Below are 12,888 nucleotides of genomic sequence, written 5' to 3'. Positions count from 1 at the left end.
GTATCCACTGTGACACGCTGTTCCTCCTCATTTGGTTCCCTGGGCCCTCTGGGGCCCTTAGAGTTACAAGTAAATGGGGTACCAAGGCACTGCCACTTGTTTCACTCTCAGAAAGCAATGTTCCCTTCAGGTCCATTATAATGACCCCTGAGCCCCTCCTCAGGGTTATATGCAGGGCTCAGAAGCAGAAGGCAGGAAAGAATCACTTCTCTAGGGCAGAAAAACTCTCTTCTCTCTCATTCTGGATGCTAAATGAGATGTGAGTGGGCAGCACAGATGCAGGTAAGAATGCATAAACGTGCTAATGACAAAGCTCTGCAGAGAAAAAAACAATTACCACTGCAGGCCAAGCAAGAGGGGCCCGGAACCCACATGGTTTAGGCTCCTCCCTCCCTTAGTACAGTGCTTGGGGAGCAGTATGGATGCTGTATAAAGGAGCAGGCATGATTAATTAGTTTAATTAGAAGGCCTGTGTGCTGTGGAAATCCCTGCAGCCCCCACAGCCAAGCAGAAAGATAGATCAAGATGCCTGGGTAAGACGGAGGGTAGGGGGCAGGGGGATATTACCGTAGAGCCGTACAGCCTAGCCTTGGGCCAGAGGGTTTCCTTCCCTGAAGAAGGAACGGGGTGTCTTTCCTTCCACACTCTCCTCATCCAAGAGGTTGTGGGACTAAAAAACACTCTGGAGAGAAGTGTCCCATATCCTCTGGCATTTCACACAGATGGGCCATCCCAAATATGTCTGGGGTTTCAAGTCCTGAAAATTCACTCAGGAAAGAGATCTACCATCTCTATTCTAATGTTTTTCTCTCTCTGAAGCCCTTTTCAATTTTTAAAATTTGTAAGGTACTGCAATACTCAAACCATGCACACACAGCACACACAACAGCCTCAGAAGAGCAGACATCACAGGCTGAAGGAGAGAAAATCCGCCCGTAAAACTGTAGCTCTGATCTCAGGTTGGATGGTAGAAAGGATTTCTTGCTAAGCAAGATTTTCAAAACCTTAAGCCAGTAAAGAGATAAGATCTCTTTTCCAAGATATGACCCTTGGGTACGGGGAAATGAATGATGGCTTCAAGAAGGATCCACTGGTCCAAGACTTCTATTCTCTGCTCTGTTAAGCACAGAAAATCACAGAGCTCCCAACTGGAGGAAATTCATGGCAGTGGAAACAGCTCGGGAGTGAAAGCCAAGAAACGGGTTCTAGTCCCAAATCTGCCCATGTATTTGGGGGAGACCGTGGATGTTATCTTTGCCTCCCTCTCCTCGGTGTCCTCACCTAGGAATGGTGAGGACTGGACTAACCGCCAGCATCTGATCTGTTTCTGACACTTAGGATTCCATGAGTCTATGAGAGAGTCATTCCTTCCCCCATGAAACCCACACCAGCAAGTCTGACAATAGTGGGGGTGGGCACTGCCCAGGCTTGACAGCCAAGACAGACCCCAGGGAGAGAAGTGCCTGAACAGGATTTGGGGCTACATGAGTAGCCTCTTTACGCAGAATACAGCTCCTTCCCTTCAGTCATTTCCAATTTCTCTGTGGAAACATTTGCATTTAAATTGCTTTGCAGCAGCTAGTCCCTCTGTCTCTTCCCTCCTATAAAAAAAAGTGCCGGGTCCTAGGGCTGTTCCAGCCACTCTGCAGGCCTGTGACGCCACAAGGGGCAGACACCTTGCCACACTTGGGGGGGTGGGGGAAAACGCAAAGCAGAGGGAGGAGTCAGGGCTGAGCAGCTGTACAGAATCCCCTCCAACCCCACAGAGGTGGGAACTGTCCAAGGACATGGAACAGGCGTGCCTAAATCATCCAGAAACTAAACTGAGCAGCAGAGAGAGGGAACATTTGTTTAGCATCTATTACGTACCAGGCACTATTATATAAACTGTCTCATGAACACTCACCCCTCTAGCATAAGGATGTGAAAGTGAAAGTCACTCAGTCCTGTCCATCTCTTGGCGACCCCATGGACTATACAGTCCACTGAATTCTCCAGGCCAGAATACTGGAGCGGATAGCCTTTCCCTTCTCCAGGGGATCTTCCCAACCCAGGGATTGAACCCAGGTCTCCCACGTTGCAGGCGGACTTTTTTACCAGCTGAGTCACAAGGGAAGCCCAAGAACGCTGGAGTGGGTAGCCTATTCCTTCTCCAGCAGATCTTCCTGACCCAGGAATCGGACCAGGGTCTCCTGCATTGCAGGTGTATTCTTAACCAAGAATCCCTGAGCTATCAGGGAAGCCCATCATAAGGATAACTGCCCACTTTTAAGGCTAAAGAATCAGAGTCTCAGAAAGGTTAATTAACTTGCCCCAGGCATGTTGGGTTTCCCAGGTGGCTCAGAAGTAAAGAATTCGCCTGCCACGCAGGAGCCACAGGAGACTTGGGTTCGATCCCTGGGTAGGGAGGATACTCTGGAGGAAGGTATGGCAACCCACTCCAGTATTCTTGCCTGGAGAATTCCATAGACAGAGGAGCCTGGCAGGCTATAGTCCACGGGGTGGCAAAGAGTCAGACACAACTGAAGCGACTTAGCACACACACACACACACACACACACAGGTCATGCTGCTCTGAGACTGTGCTCTGTCGCCCTCCTTAGGCCCTCCTCAGCCTCCCCTGCCCTCTCACCTCCTCACCACACCCCCACAGCCTCATGTCCACATTCTCTTCTCTGCCTCATCATGACCCTTCATCAGCCCAACCTAGGCCTTTTCGAGCTAGAGAAACTGAGACACAGCACTCAGGGCCTGTGTATTCAAAGAAGGAGACCCAGAGTGGGTCCCAGGCACGCTCGCCCCTAATACTCGTGGGCCTGGCCGAGGGTGCAAATGGAAGCCCATATACCACATGATAAAATATTATATTCTTTCTTGCAACATGTCTTCATCCCTCAATATCATGGGGCACTGGCAGGGAATTGGTTCCCACACCACCTGTGGAACCAATTCAGGGGAGATACCAGAATCTGTAGATGCCCAAGTAATTTTTATAAAAAAGCATAGTACCTGCATATAACCTATGATATCCTCCCATATTCTTTAAATCATCTCTAGATTACTTATAATACCTAATACAACATAAACGTTATGTAAACAGTTATAAATACCATGTAAAGGCTATGTAAATAGTTGCTGGTGTGGGCAATTTGAAATTTTGCTTTATGGAACTTTCTGGAATGTTTTTTTTAAATAGTTTCAATCCATGGTTGGTTGAATCCATAGCTGAGAATCTGTGGATATGGAGGGCTGAGTGTACCTTTACAATTTCATGGAAGACAGGTTTGAATTAAGAATTGTTAGACCCCTCAGACCCCTGTACCAGAGCAGGGAAAAGGGAGGGAATCAGCCTCCAGCCCGGCACCCCTTCTCCTCCCACCCCAGTTTGGGGGGTTTGTAGGTACACGTAATCTTCCTGTCTGCACATCTAAACTCTAGCCACACATTCCATGGGCTCTAGAGCACAGTCTGCCTCAGCAGGATGGACTCGCGTGCAGTACAAGCTCTACATGTGGGCTGGAGCTGCTCAGGAAAGAATTCTGAAGCCCGAGAAGTCTTTAGCGGGGGCTCTGAGGAGGGGCACAGGCTCCAGGTGGGCCTGTCCTCTCCCACAGGCCAGAGGAAGGGTCACTTAAACCCAGGGTCCAGAGCAGGAGCCCCTCCTGCCCACCTTTAAGTGCAGAGCTAACCTGGGGAATCAAACTTTAGAACAAGAGTGAGTAAGCACGTTGAAGAGGGAAACAGGATCAAGAGTAAAAGATTTTATAAAAGTTAACTGAGTCAGAGTTCCCAGAACTTTCTACCAAAGAAGGGGAAAGGCCAGAGCTTGGGAAACAGAAGAGATAGCAGGAGCTGCCTGATTTGTGTCCCACCCGGTTCCCTGCCTTACAGCTTTTCAGCTAAAAATCCCTTCCCTCTTCTGGGCTCCCCTCCTCCTCCCCCAGTGGAACTCCCCCAGTTGAACCTTCTTCATGGTTCTCTTAAGGACAAGAAATACAGCGGTAGGAAGTGGCCAAGTAAAATCAAAGATGCATTGGACAGGTAGTTAGGGATGAGGGACATCCCCATCCATGAGCTCATCCCCATGGTGGGGGTGAGCTGTTCCACCATATCACACTCAAGAGCACTGCAGGGAAAGGGGCCCAGTCAGCTAGGGGCCAGGAAGACACTGTCCTGCAGAGAAATCCTCAAAGACTCTACCTTGGGATGACAGGACAAATCTAGAATGTTAACCAGAATGTGAGGATTGGACCCCTTCAGGCAGAATTAAATTCTTAGTTAATGTTCTTGGGTGATAACCACGGTAGGGAGCCAAGGACCCTATAGAGGATCCTCCCTCTGGCCCTTCCTCTATGACCAACTTAGAGCAGATACATACCAAGCGCATGAGCAGAGAAATGGACTCCCGGTTTCTGGTTTTAAGCTTGTCAGTCTCTTGGCCCAGCTGCAGGAGGCTGACAGAAGCCACCTGTAAGGGAAAGATTTGTAAGGAAGCAGATTTTTATGAAGGTCAGAGTAGGACAGCCTCAGGCTACAGGAAGTCATGAGAAGATCAAGGAGGTGAGTTAAGAAGTGCTGGGAGGCTTGGGGTGGAAAAGCGGTGAATCCCCCAGGCTTCAGAGACACTCTGCCTCCAAACTAGCCAGTGCAGACAACAGCCGGTTGCCAGGGATGCTGGAGGAGAGATAGAAAGAGGCGAAGAAAGAAACTGCAACAGAGGCAGGTAATACTGTATGCCAGGAGATTAATCTCTTTTCCGAGGCGGCCTCCAGACGCCACTGTCATTAGACTGTTTACAGCTGACTCCCCACCCGACTAGAGACAGAGCTGGGCCGCTGACTCAGACAGTGCTTTTGGTATTCTCCTTCTGTCAACTCCCGAATGGCTGTCCTCTCCATTCACCTTCAGGTCCCCAGTAGATCAAAGAGAAAGAAAGAAATGTGACTAATTGCATCCCAGACCCAGATTACCTGTATTTAGCAAACAGAGAGGGTAGAAGAGGCTCTACCTTCTTCTGGGGGTGGGGGTGACTCCCTTCTCACCCCATCTTAGAGATCTGGTGTGAATCCTCTTTATATCTCAGATGCTCGGAGCCCATTCTGTCTGGTCTGCTGTCCCAGTTTAAAGAGAGACCCTCTCACTAAGCTTCCAAGTCCCTGACATGTACCTCTTGGGACCAGGGTGTGATTCCCTGGAGAATATGATCTACTGTTTCCTCCTAAAAGGAGATAGATGAGGCTCTAGTTTTTAAATCAGAACCATGCTTTACAAAAGAATAAGCTCCCTTCAAACTGGTGCTCTGTTAAAACCTAGAGGAGTAGGATGGAGTGGGAAGGTGAGAAGAAGGTTCAGTAGGGAGGGGACATATGTACATCTATGGCTAAATCATGTTGATGTATGGCAGAAGCCAACACAATATTGTAAAGTAATTATCCTCCAATTAAAAATAAATTAACTTTTTTAAAAAAAGAATAAGCTCCCTATTGCTGAGAATGCTCAAGCAGTCAGTGGGTACTGGACTACATATCAAAGAGTATGAATGAGATTCCTCCACGGAGGATTTAGAATAGAAAGCTCTGGGACCTCTCTGAACAATGGAAAGAGATTACTTATTCTGTGTTTTTCCAGAGGCAAAGCTTAGATCAATAGTCAGAGTTGCAGGGAGTCAAACTTCAGCTAAAAAAAATTTTTAACAACTTCTTTCAAACAAATTGAACATAACCTATAGTAAAATCAGCTTCCTGACTGTAAGTTCCAGTCCCTAGAAATCTAGACCAGGCGGCTCTCAAAATAAGATCCCAGGATTGGCAGCACCAACATTACCCAGGAACTTGCTAGAAATGCAAGATTTTCCAGCCCCGCCATTAATCTACTGAATCAGAAATTCTCCATGTGATTCTGATTCACAATGAAGTCTGAGAATTTGAAAAAAGTTTGACTTTTTATCAGTATTAGAGTTGAAAGGGGCCTCATAAGATGATAAAATTCAGTGTCTCGAGTCTGTATTTTAACAAACTCCTCAGGATATTGTAATGCACAGCAAGGAAATACATCATGGATTTGGTTTAATATCTCTATTTAATAAATGGGAAAGCTGTGGCCTCAAAAGTTTGGCTTTTCAGAGACCACACGACTTCTCAGTGGCAGATCCAAAACTAAACTCAGATTTGCTAACTCTTAGTCCAGTACTCCTTCCAAGTATCGGGCAGAGGCTGAAATACCAGCTGTTAGGGAATTTAGAAGAAACCCCTGCCTTTCACAAAGCCATCCCTCACTACTTAATGAGCAAGATGGGAGGTTAGACTCCAAGGTCTGCTCAATAATAACTGTCTATGGATTTAAGTCAAACCACTTGCCCCCAGACTTCACAATCGTCCATTCCTTATAACCTAGACCCACTCACCACGAGAAATTCCTTGAGGTGAGTTTCAATGTTCTTGTTGTAGACTGTGAAGAGGGCAGCAGATACCTGGATGATGGCTTTGGTCAAGCAGTGAATATTGTTGCTGTAACCTAGATTATTATTGACAGAGGGGGAGAGAAAGGAAAGGAAATTGAACCATGCCAGGTGACCCCAGCTGGTAACTTGCCATTTTTTCAGTCTGGGCCAGCCCTGCTGCTGCTGCTGCTGCTAAGTCGCTTCAGTCGTGTCCAACTCTGTGCGACCCCAAGACGGCAGCCCACCAGGCTCCTCCCTATGTGACACCAAAGGACTAGGAGCCATTCGAGGATTAGGAGAAAGATAGATAGTCTGATGAAATTTCACCTGAATTTAATTTTACAGATTGTTCATTCTCAAGAGCTTTCTGAAACAGAACTTTGCATCTGAGTCCGAAGTCTGTATTTTCCAGATAGATGTCTCAGTCTCATCTCCCGACCCCAGGACACTAACCTAAACCTACTCCTTACTTACCATCCTTCTCAATGCTGTAGAAGGAGGCAGCATCCATGGCAAGGAGCGGGAGGGAAACGGCCAGAAAGATCAAGAGCAGGCAGGCCACCTTATATTCTTCCTCAGGGGATGACAAATCTGGGAAAAGGAAAAGAGAGTAAGGTCAGTAAACAGGAGCTTTCTTCCATGGGGTCCTACTTCACAGAATTCCTAGGAGGGTCCCATGAGAAAATATCTGTGAAAAGACTTTGTAGAGCATTATAGGCAAGTCATTACTGCTGCTAGTGAGAGGCCTGAGTCCCGGAGGCTTCCACTGGTGACTGAGCAGAGGTTTTGGCAAAGGGCTCAGCTGACACGCAGGCTGAAGGCACTCTGTCAGCTGCCTGATGGAGTGGAGAGACGGGAGGGAGAGCAAAGACTCTCATCAAAACCGAGAGAGAAGAGGGAAAGCCAGTCCGGCAATTCGAAAAGGCTTCATACCAATCCCCTGGTTCCATCCTATTCGGAGTGTGTGCAAGTATGAACGTGCTAATCAGAGGAAATGTGTAATGGAAATATAAGAGACAAGTGTGAGACCGGGGAAGAAGTGAATGGTGTCAAGGTGATTAGAGGGGAGGGAGAGTAAGATCATTCTGGGGAACTGGGACACTATATACCATATAACTAGGCATGAAATCATGTCTGTTTCCCTCACTGTTTCATCTGCATTAATCTTATTTCCCCAACAAGACTGTAAGTTCCTTGGAGCACTTGCTGAGCATCAGACTCACTTAATACTTTTTAGCTGATTGACAGATCAACTGGTTGGAACCTGACTAGAAATCGAAATTGCCTGTGGAAGTATTTTCTGGGGATTAGGGACTGTGCTTTAAGTCTTTCCTTAGCTCCCAGTTTCTACCCTTTGAATTCACAATCCCAAATAAAGACTTCTTTGACACTGACATTTTCCCACCCCAAAATAGGGCCCAAGCCCTCCGTCGCCCCATTCCCCAATGGTACCAGTTTTCAGATTGGCAATGGCAGCCACCAGGGCTGGATCAATGTCACAGTCCACCCCCGCAGCAGATGCCAGCTCAAAGATGCTCAGGGTCACCTGGTGGAGAAGAAAACAACATTCTGGAGAGTACTCCCTGGAGAGAACTACTTGGCAGAAGCTACAGGTGACCCCTGGATCACAGATTTTAAACTTTTGGTGTACTATCATCTTTTCTAGGTATTCCTTTCATAAATCTCCCTAACCTGCAGGAGGGGTTGGGGGGAGGGGGTGGTGGGAAAGCTCAAGGCTTTGGCCTGGCCTTCAGATTCTCCACAGCACAAATTTACTTTTCCAACTTTATTTCCTCAAACACTTCCTACAGGCAATGCAGCCAGAGTGATATATTCACCATCTCTAAGCTACAACTTACTTTCTTCTTTTTTTTTTTTTTTTTTTTTTTACTTTCTTCTTTTCATACTCCGGTTCCTGTGCATCCCTCTTCTGGAGTGTCCTTTCTTCTTGAGAGACCATAGGAAATATATTGGTCCCTGCCCCTGGTTCCTGACACAGGGCTCCTAAAACCCTTATAATTCCCTAAGTAATAAAAATAGCATTTTTTGTTCCTATGCAGCAACTCTGGTTGGGCTCCTGGCCAGCTCCTAGATAGAGGCTGGTCACCAAGAGACCAAGCCTTGATTAGAAGCTGGGAATTTTCAGCTCCACCCTGCGCCCCCGACACACACACCCACTTCTACAGAGAGAGGAGAGGGCCTAGAAATGGAGTTAATCATGCCTATGTGAGGAAGCCTCCATAAAATCCCAACAGTGTAGGGTTTAGAGAGCCTCCAGGTAGGGAACACATCCATGGACCAGGAGGGTGTTCAGCCCAAATGCAGAAAGTCAGAAGCTTATGTCATCAGGACCATCACAGGTCTCGCCCTGTGTATCTTTCCATATGGCTGGTCTGAAAGTAGAAGTGCGTGTTAGGTGCTCAGTCGTGTCTGACTCTTTGGGACACTATGCACTGTAGCCCACCATATCTCCTCAGTCCATGGAATTCTCCAGGCAAGAGTACTGGAGTGGGTGGTCATTCCCTTCTCCAGGGTATCTTCCCAACCCAGGAATCAAACCCAGGTCTCCTGTATTGCAGGCAGATTCTTTACCTCTGAGCCACTGGGAAATCCATATGGCTGTTCTTTTATATCCTTTATCACATCCTTTAATAAACTGGTCAATGTGTTTCCCTGAGTTCTGCGAACAACTCTAGCAAATTAATGGAACCTAAGGAGGTAGATGGAGAAGGCAATGGCACCCCACTCCAGTACTCTTGCCTGGAAAATCCCATGGATGGAGGAGCCTGGTGGGCTGCAGTCCATGGGGTCACTGAGGGTCGGACACAACTGAGCAACTTCACTTTCACTTTTCATTTTCATGCATTGAAGAAGGAAATGGCAACCCACTCCAGTGTTCTTGCCTGGAGAATCCCAGGGACAGGGGAGCCTGGTGGGCTGCTATCTATGGGGTCGCACAGAGTCAGACACGACTGAAGCAACTTAGCAGCAGCAGCAGCAGCAAGGAGGTAGATATTGGAACCTCTGACCTATAGCCAGTTGGTCAGAAGCACAGGTTTGCAACTGGCTTCTGAAGAGGGGGCAGGGGTAGGGACAGACTTGTGGAAGTGAGCCCTAAACATGTATGATCTGACACCAACTCCAGGTTGATAGTGTCAGAACTGAGTTAAGCTGCAGGACATCCAGCTGGTGTCACAGGGAATTGGTGTGGGGACATCCTCCAAACACTTGGTGACCGGAAGTATCAGAAGTGATATGTTCTGTGTGAGAGTAAAGAAGACTCTAAGCAGAGAATCACACAGTAGGGGAGAACTGGGTTTTTCCCTACATGGGAAGGGAAAAAGACAAGTTTTCCCATTTACTTCTCCTCTGCTTATATCCAACTGACACCCACCCTTGAGGCCTACCTTGAATCTCACATTCTCTGTAGAGCCCTCCCTGTTGACTGCAGCTCATGCTCATCTTTCCCTCCTTAACTTGGTACCACTTACTCGGCACTGATCACAGGCAGCACCTGGTATCATCAGTTATCTTCTCAGATTGGAGGCAAGACATTATGGTGTATCTCACCAACGAGATTACAATATGTTTTTAACCTCATGGCATAGAGAGGGGAGAGAAAGTCCTGGAGTGAGAGGATCTGGGTTCAAATCCTAGCACCACCACTTACTGATTGCGTGACCTTGGCTAAAAGTTACTTAACCTCTTGGAGCCTCCATTTTCTCATCTGTAAAACTGGAATAAAAATACTCACCTTACAGAGTTGCTGTGAAGATTAGATCACATATGTAAAAGGACTTCCCTAGTAGCTCAGCTGGTAAAGAATCTGCCTGCAATGCAGGAGACCTGGGTTCAATTCCTGGGTCGGGAAGATCCCCTGGAGAAGGGATAGGCTACCCACTCCAGTATTCTTGCCTGGAGAATTCCATGGACAGAGGAGCCTGGCAGGCTACAGTCCATTAGGTCGCAAAGAGTCTGACTTGACTGACTTCCACTTTCACTTTTTACATATAAGGCATCTACCCCTAATTGGGCTTCCCTGGTGGTTCGACTGGTAAAGAATTCGACTGCAATGCGGAAGACTTGGGTTTGATCCCTGGGTTGGGAAGGTCCCCTGGAGAATGAAAAGGCTACCCACTCCATTATTCTGGCCTGGAGAATTCCATGAACTGTATAGTCCATGGGGTCACAAAGAGTCAGACACGACTGAGCAACTTTCACTTTATTACCCTAATGACTCCCAGCATCACTGAGACCCTTTCACTCTGCTTCCTTTCCCTCAAAGCCAGGAACTCTGCATTCCTTTCATCCTCTCTAGGTTTGAACGCAATGCTAAGCACATAGAAGGCATTCAGTTAATGTTTATTGATTGATTCCTGAATCCCTCATTGTACTTAGAATCAGGTTCCCAAGATGTAGCTCCAAACACCCACACCTACAAAAGTACTTGGACTTTTGAGGTTAAGAAAAAAAGACTTCAAAATGTTCTGAGAGGACAAGGATAACGGTTTCAATAGCAGATAACTAAGTAGAGTATCTTATGCAAAGAACCCCACAGATATAACAGTAAACACACACCACCTACCATGCTAGACACAGAAGGTAAACTTCAGCATTCTGCTCCACCCTGTTTAAATTCCCTACTAACTAAATAACCCTGCTAGTGGCAACCGTGACCTAGGAGATCGGGGATTTGGTCCATAATCTGTGGTTTTCTGGAGGAAGAAGGTGATGGTTGAAGGAAACTTCTTCACCTTTTAACCTTCTCTTCTCATCTTCTTGCCCCTCAGAGGTAGTAACAGAATCTCTGATGGACAGGCCAACCCCATCTCCACACACCTGCTTATCCTCACAGGCAGGCAGAGTCTAAAGCTCAAAGCTGCCAGGAAGATACCAGCTAGACACACTCCTGACAGACCAGAGCATTCCGTCCCAACATCAACAGCTGCCAGAAACCCAGGGCCCGCAGTGAAATCCAAGCCAGGGCCTGAAGGAGCAGCCATCCAGTCAAAAATCACCCCTCATGGCCCGTGACCACTTGGCCCTCATCTGATTTCAGGCAGAGAGTGGGGAAATTTTCACGATTCTTCTGACCTCAAGGTAAGGGAAGTTGTTTTTTCTCTTAGCATCTAACTACTTCCCGTGGGGTCGCAAAGAGTCAGACATGACTGAGCAACTGAACAACATCTTCCTGTTAACCAATTTCTTCCTCTCCAAGACCTCCCTCCATTAATGGAGTCAGTTATAAGAGAAGTGCCCTGCCCTGTGCACTGTGCAGCTGTATTTCCTGCGAAACATAGTTGTTTGCTCCAGGTGATTCAAAAGGCAAGCTGGTGTGAGGAGGGCGAGGGGAAACGGATGTTTAGGTTGGGCTCTGACAGAGGCCCCTCCCCCTTTCCCCATGCCTACAGGAAATGAGGAGCACACAAACCAGACCATTTCAGAGCTGGGAGGAAGACCAGGCCAGAAAAGGAAAGGACAATCTGAGGGCAGGCAGGGTGGGTGAGAATGGAAGAACCAACTTTTACAGAAAGTTCCCAGGCTCCTGACTAAAGAGGGGACTTGTCTGCACATCGTTCAGAATCTAATTTGCACATCTTAGGAGAAAACCTAGAGATACTGTGATCCATGCCCTTACTGCTCTCCCTCCAGTAACGTTCCCCAGCCCCCACAGAATCTCCCCAGGGCTCCCCTACTCTGAACTCTCTTCTCTGACCAAAATTCTTCCCTCCACAAAACCTCCCCAGATATTTTTCTATTGAAAACCTGGCTCTTCTTCCTGTGGTATTCTTCAAAGCCCTCTCCTCCCTTCCAAGATCCTAGCTCTATCCTTTGTCAACAACAGAAATCTCCTGGTTGGATTCCACTTTGCATTCCCCGATACCTTGATATCTGTGTCTGGAGTGACAAACTCCTTCAGGCATTCGATGGGACCCATGAGAAACGGGCAGTGGGAGGAGAAAACCTGGAGGAAAGAAGACAAATGAGTCCAAGGACAGAGGCCAGCACTTCAAACATAGGTGGAAACAAAAAAAAACAAAACAGGGCCTCAGCTTAGAACTTAGCCAACTTTCTGTGTTACTTGCCTCGTCACACGTCCAGATTTCTCCAGCTCATCTGTCCTCAGAGATCTTCCAGGACTTCTACTGGATTAAGCTCCTTTCTCCACAACGCTTGCCAACAGCCCTCTCCACAACTTCTCACACAAGCCCCACCCTGCGCTTTACTCTGTTTATCCTGTGGCAGCCCCCCCGCCCCTACTCACCTCCCGAAGTCCCTCTTGGGCCATGGCCCTGAAACTGAGGATAACTCCAATGATGGTCATGCGCTTCAGCACATTATCAGCCCCTGAGGAGAAAGAAAAGCATGAGAGAAGAGAATGTGGGAAAATGGCTACGGTTTTGCTTCTTCAGACCCAGCCGAGGCCTCATAGCTCCAACAACCCCTTG

At 47.5% G+C, this 12,888-nt stretch overlaps 1 protein-coding gene across 1 annotated transcript in view; it reads right to left on the bottom strand.

Annotated features, from left to right (window-relative positions):
* Window positions 1–12,888, bottom strand: part of NCKAP1L (NCK associated protein 1 like) — a 45,937-nt gene that overhangs the window by 1,483 nt on the left and 31,566 nt on the right. Inside the window, exons 25-30 of the mRNA XM_025284315.3 lie at window positions 12,705–12,787; window positions 12,324–12,404; window positions 7,892–7,985; window positions 6,914–7,030; window positions 6,404–6,513; window positions 4,379–4,468 (exon numbers count right to left, since the gene is read on the bottom strand). Of these exons, the coding sequence (XP_025140100.1) occupies window positions 4,379–4,468; window positions 6,404–6,513; window positions 6,914–7,030; window positions 7,892–7,985; window positions 12,324–12,404; window positions 12,705–12,787 (575 nt within the window). The remainder of the gene's footprint in view (window positions 1–4,378; window positions 4,469–6,403; window positions 6,514–6,913; window positions 7,031–7,891; window positions 7,986–12,323; window positions 12,405–12,704; window positions 12,788–12,888) is intronic.

This window comes from Bubalus bubalis, chromosome 4, assembly GCF_019923935.1.
Source record: "Bubalus bubalis isolate 160015118507 breed Murrah chromosome 4, NDDB_SH_1, whole genome shotgun sequence".
Classification (NCBI taxonomy): Eukaryota; Metazoa; Chordata; class Mammalia; order Artiodactyla; family Bovidae; genus Bubalus; species Bubalus bubalis.
Note: the sequence above shows the minus strand (reverse complement) of the source record. Positions and strands in the feature narration are given on the sequence as shown.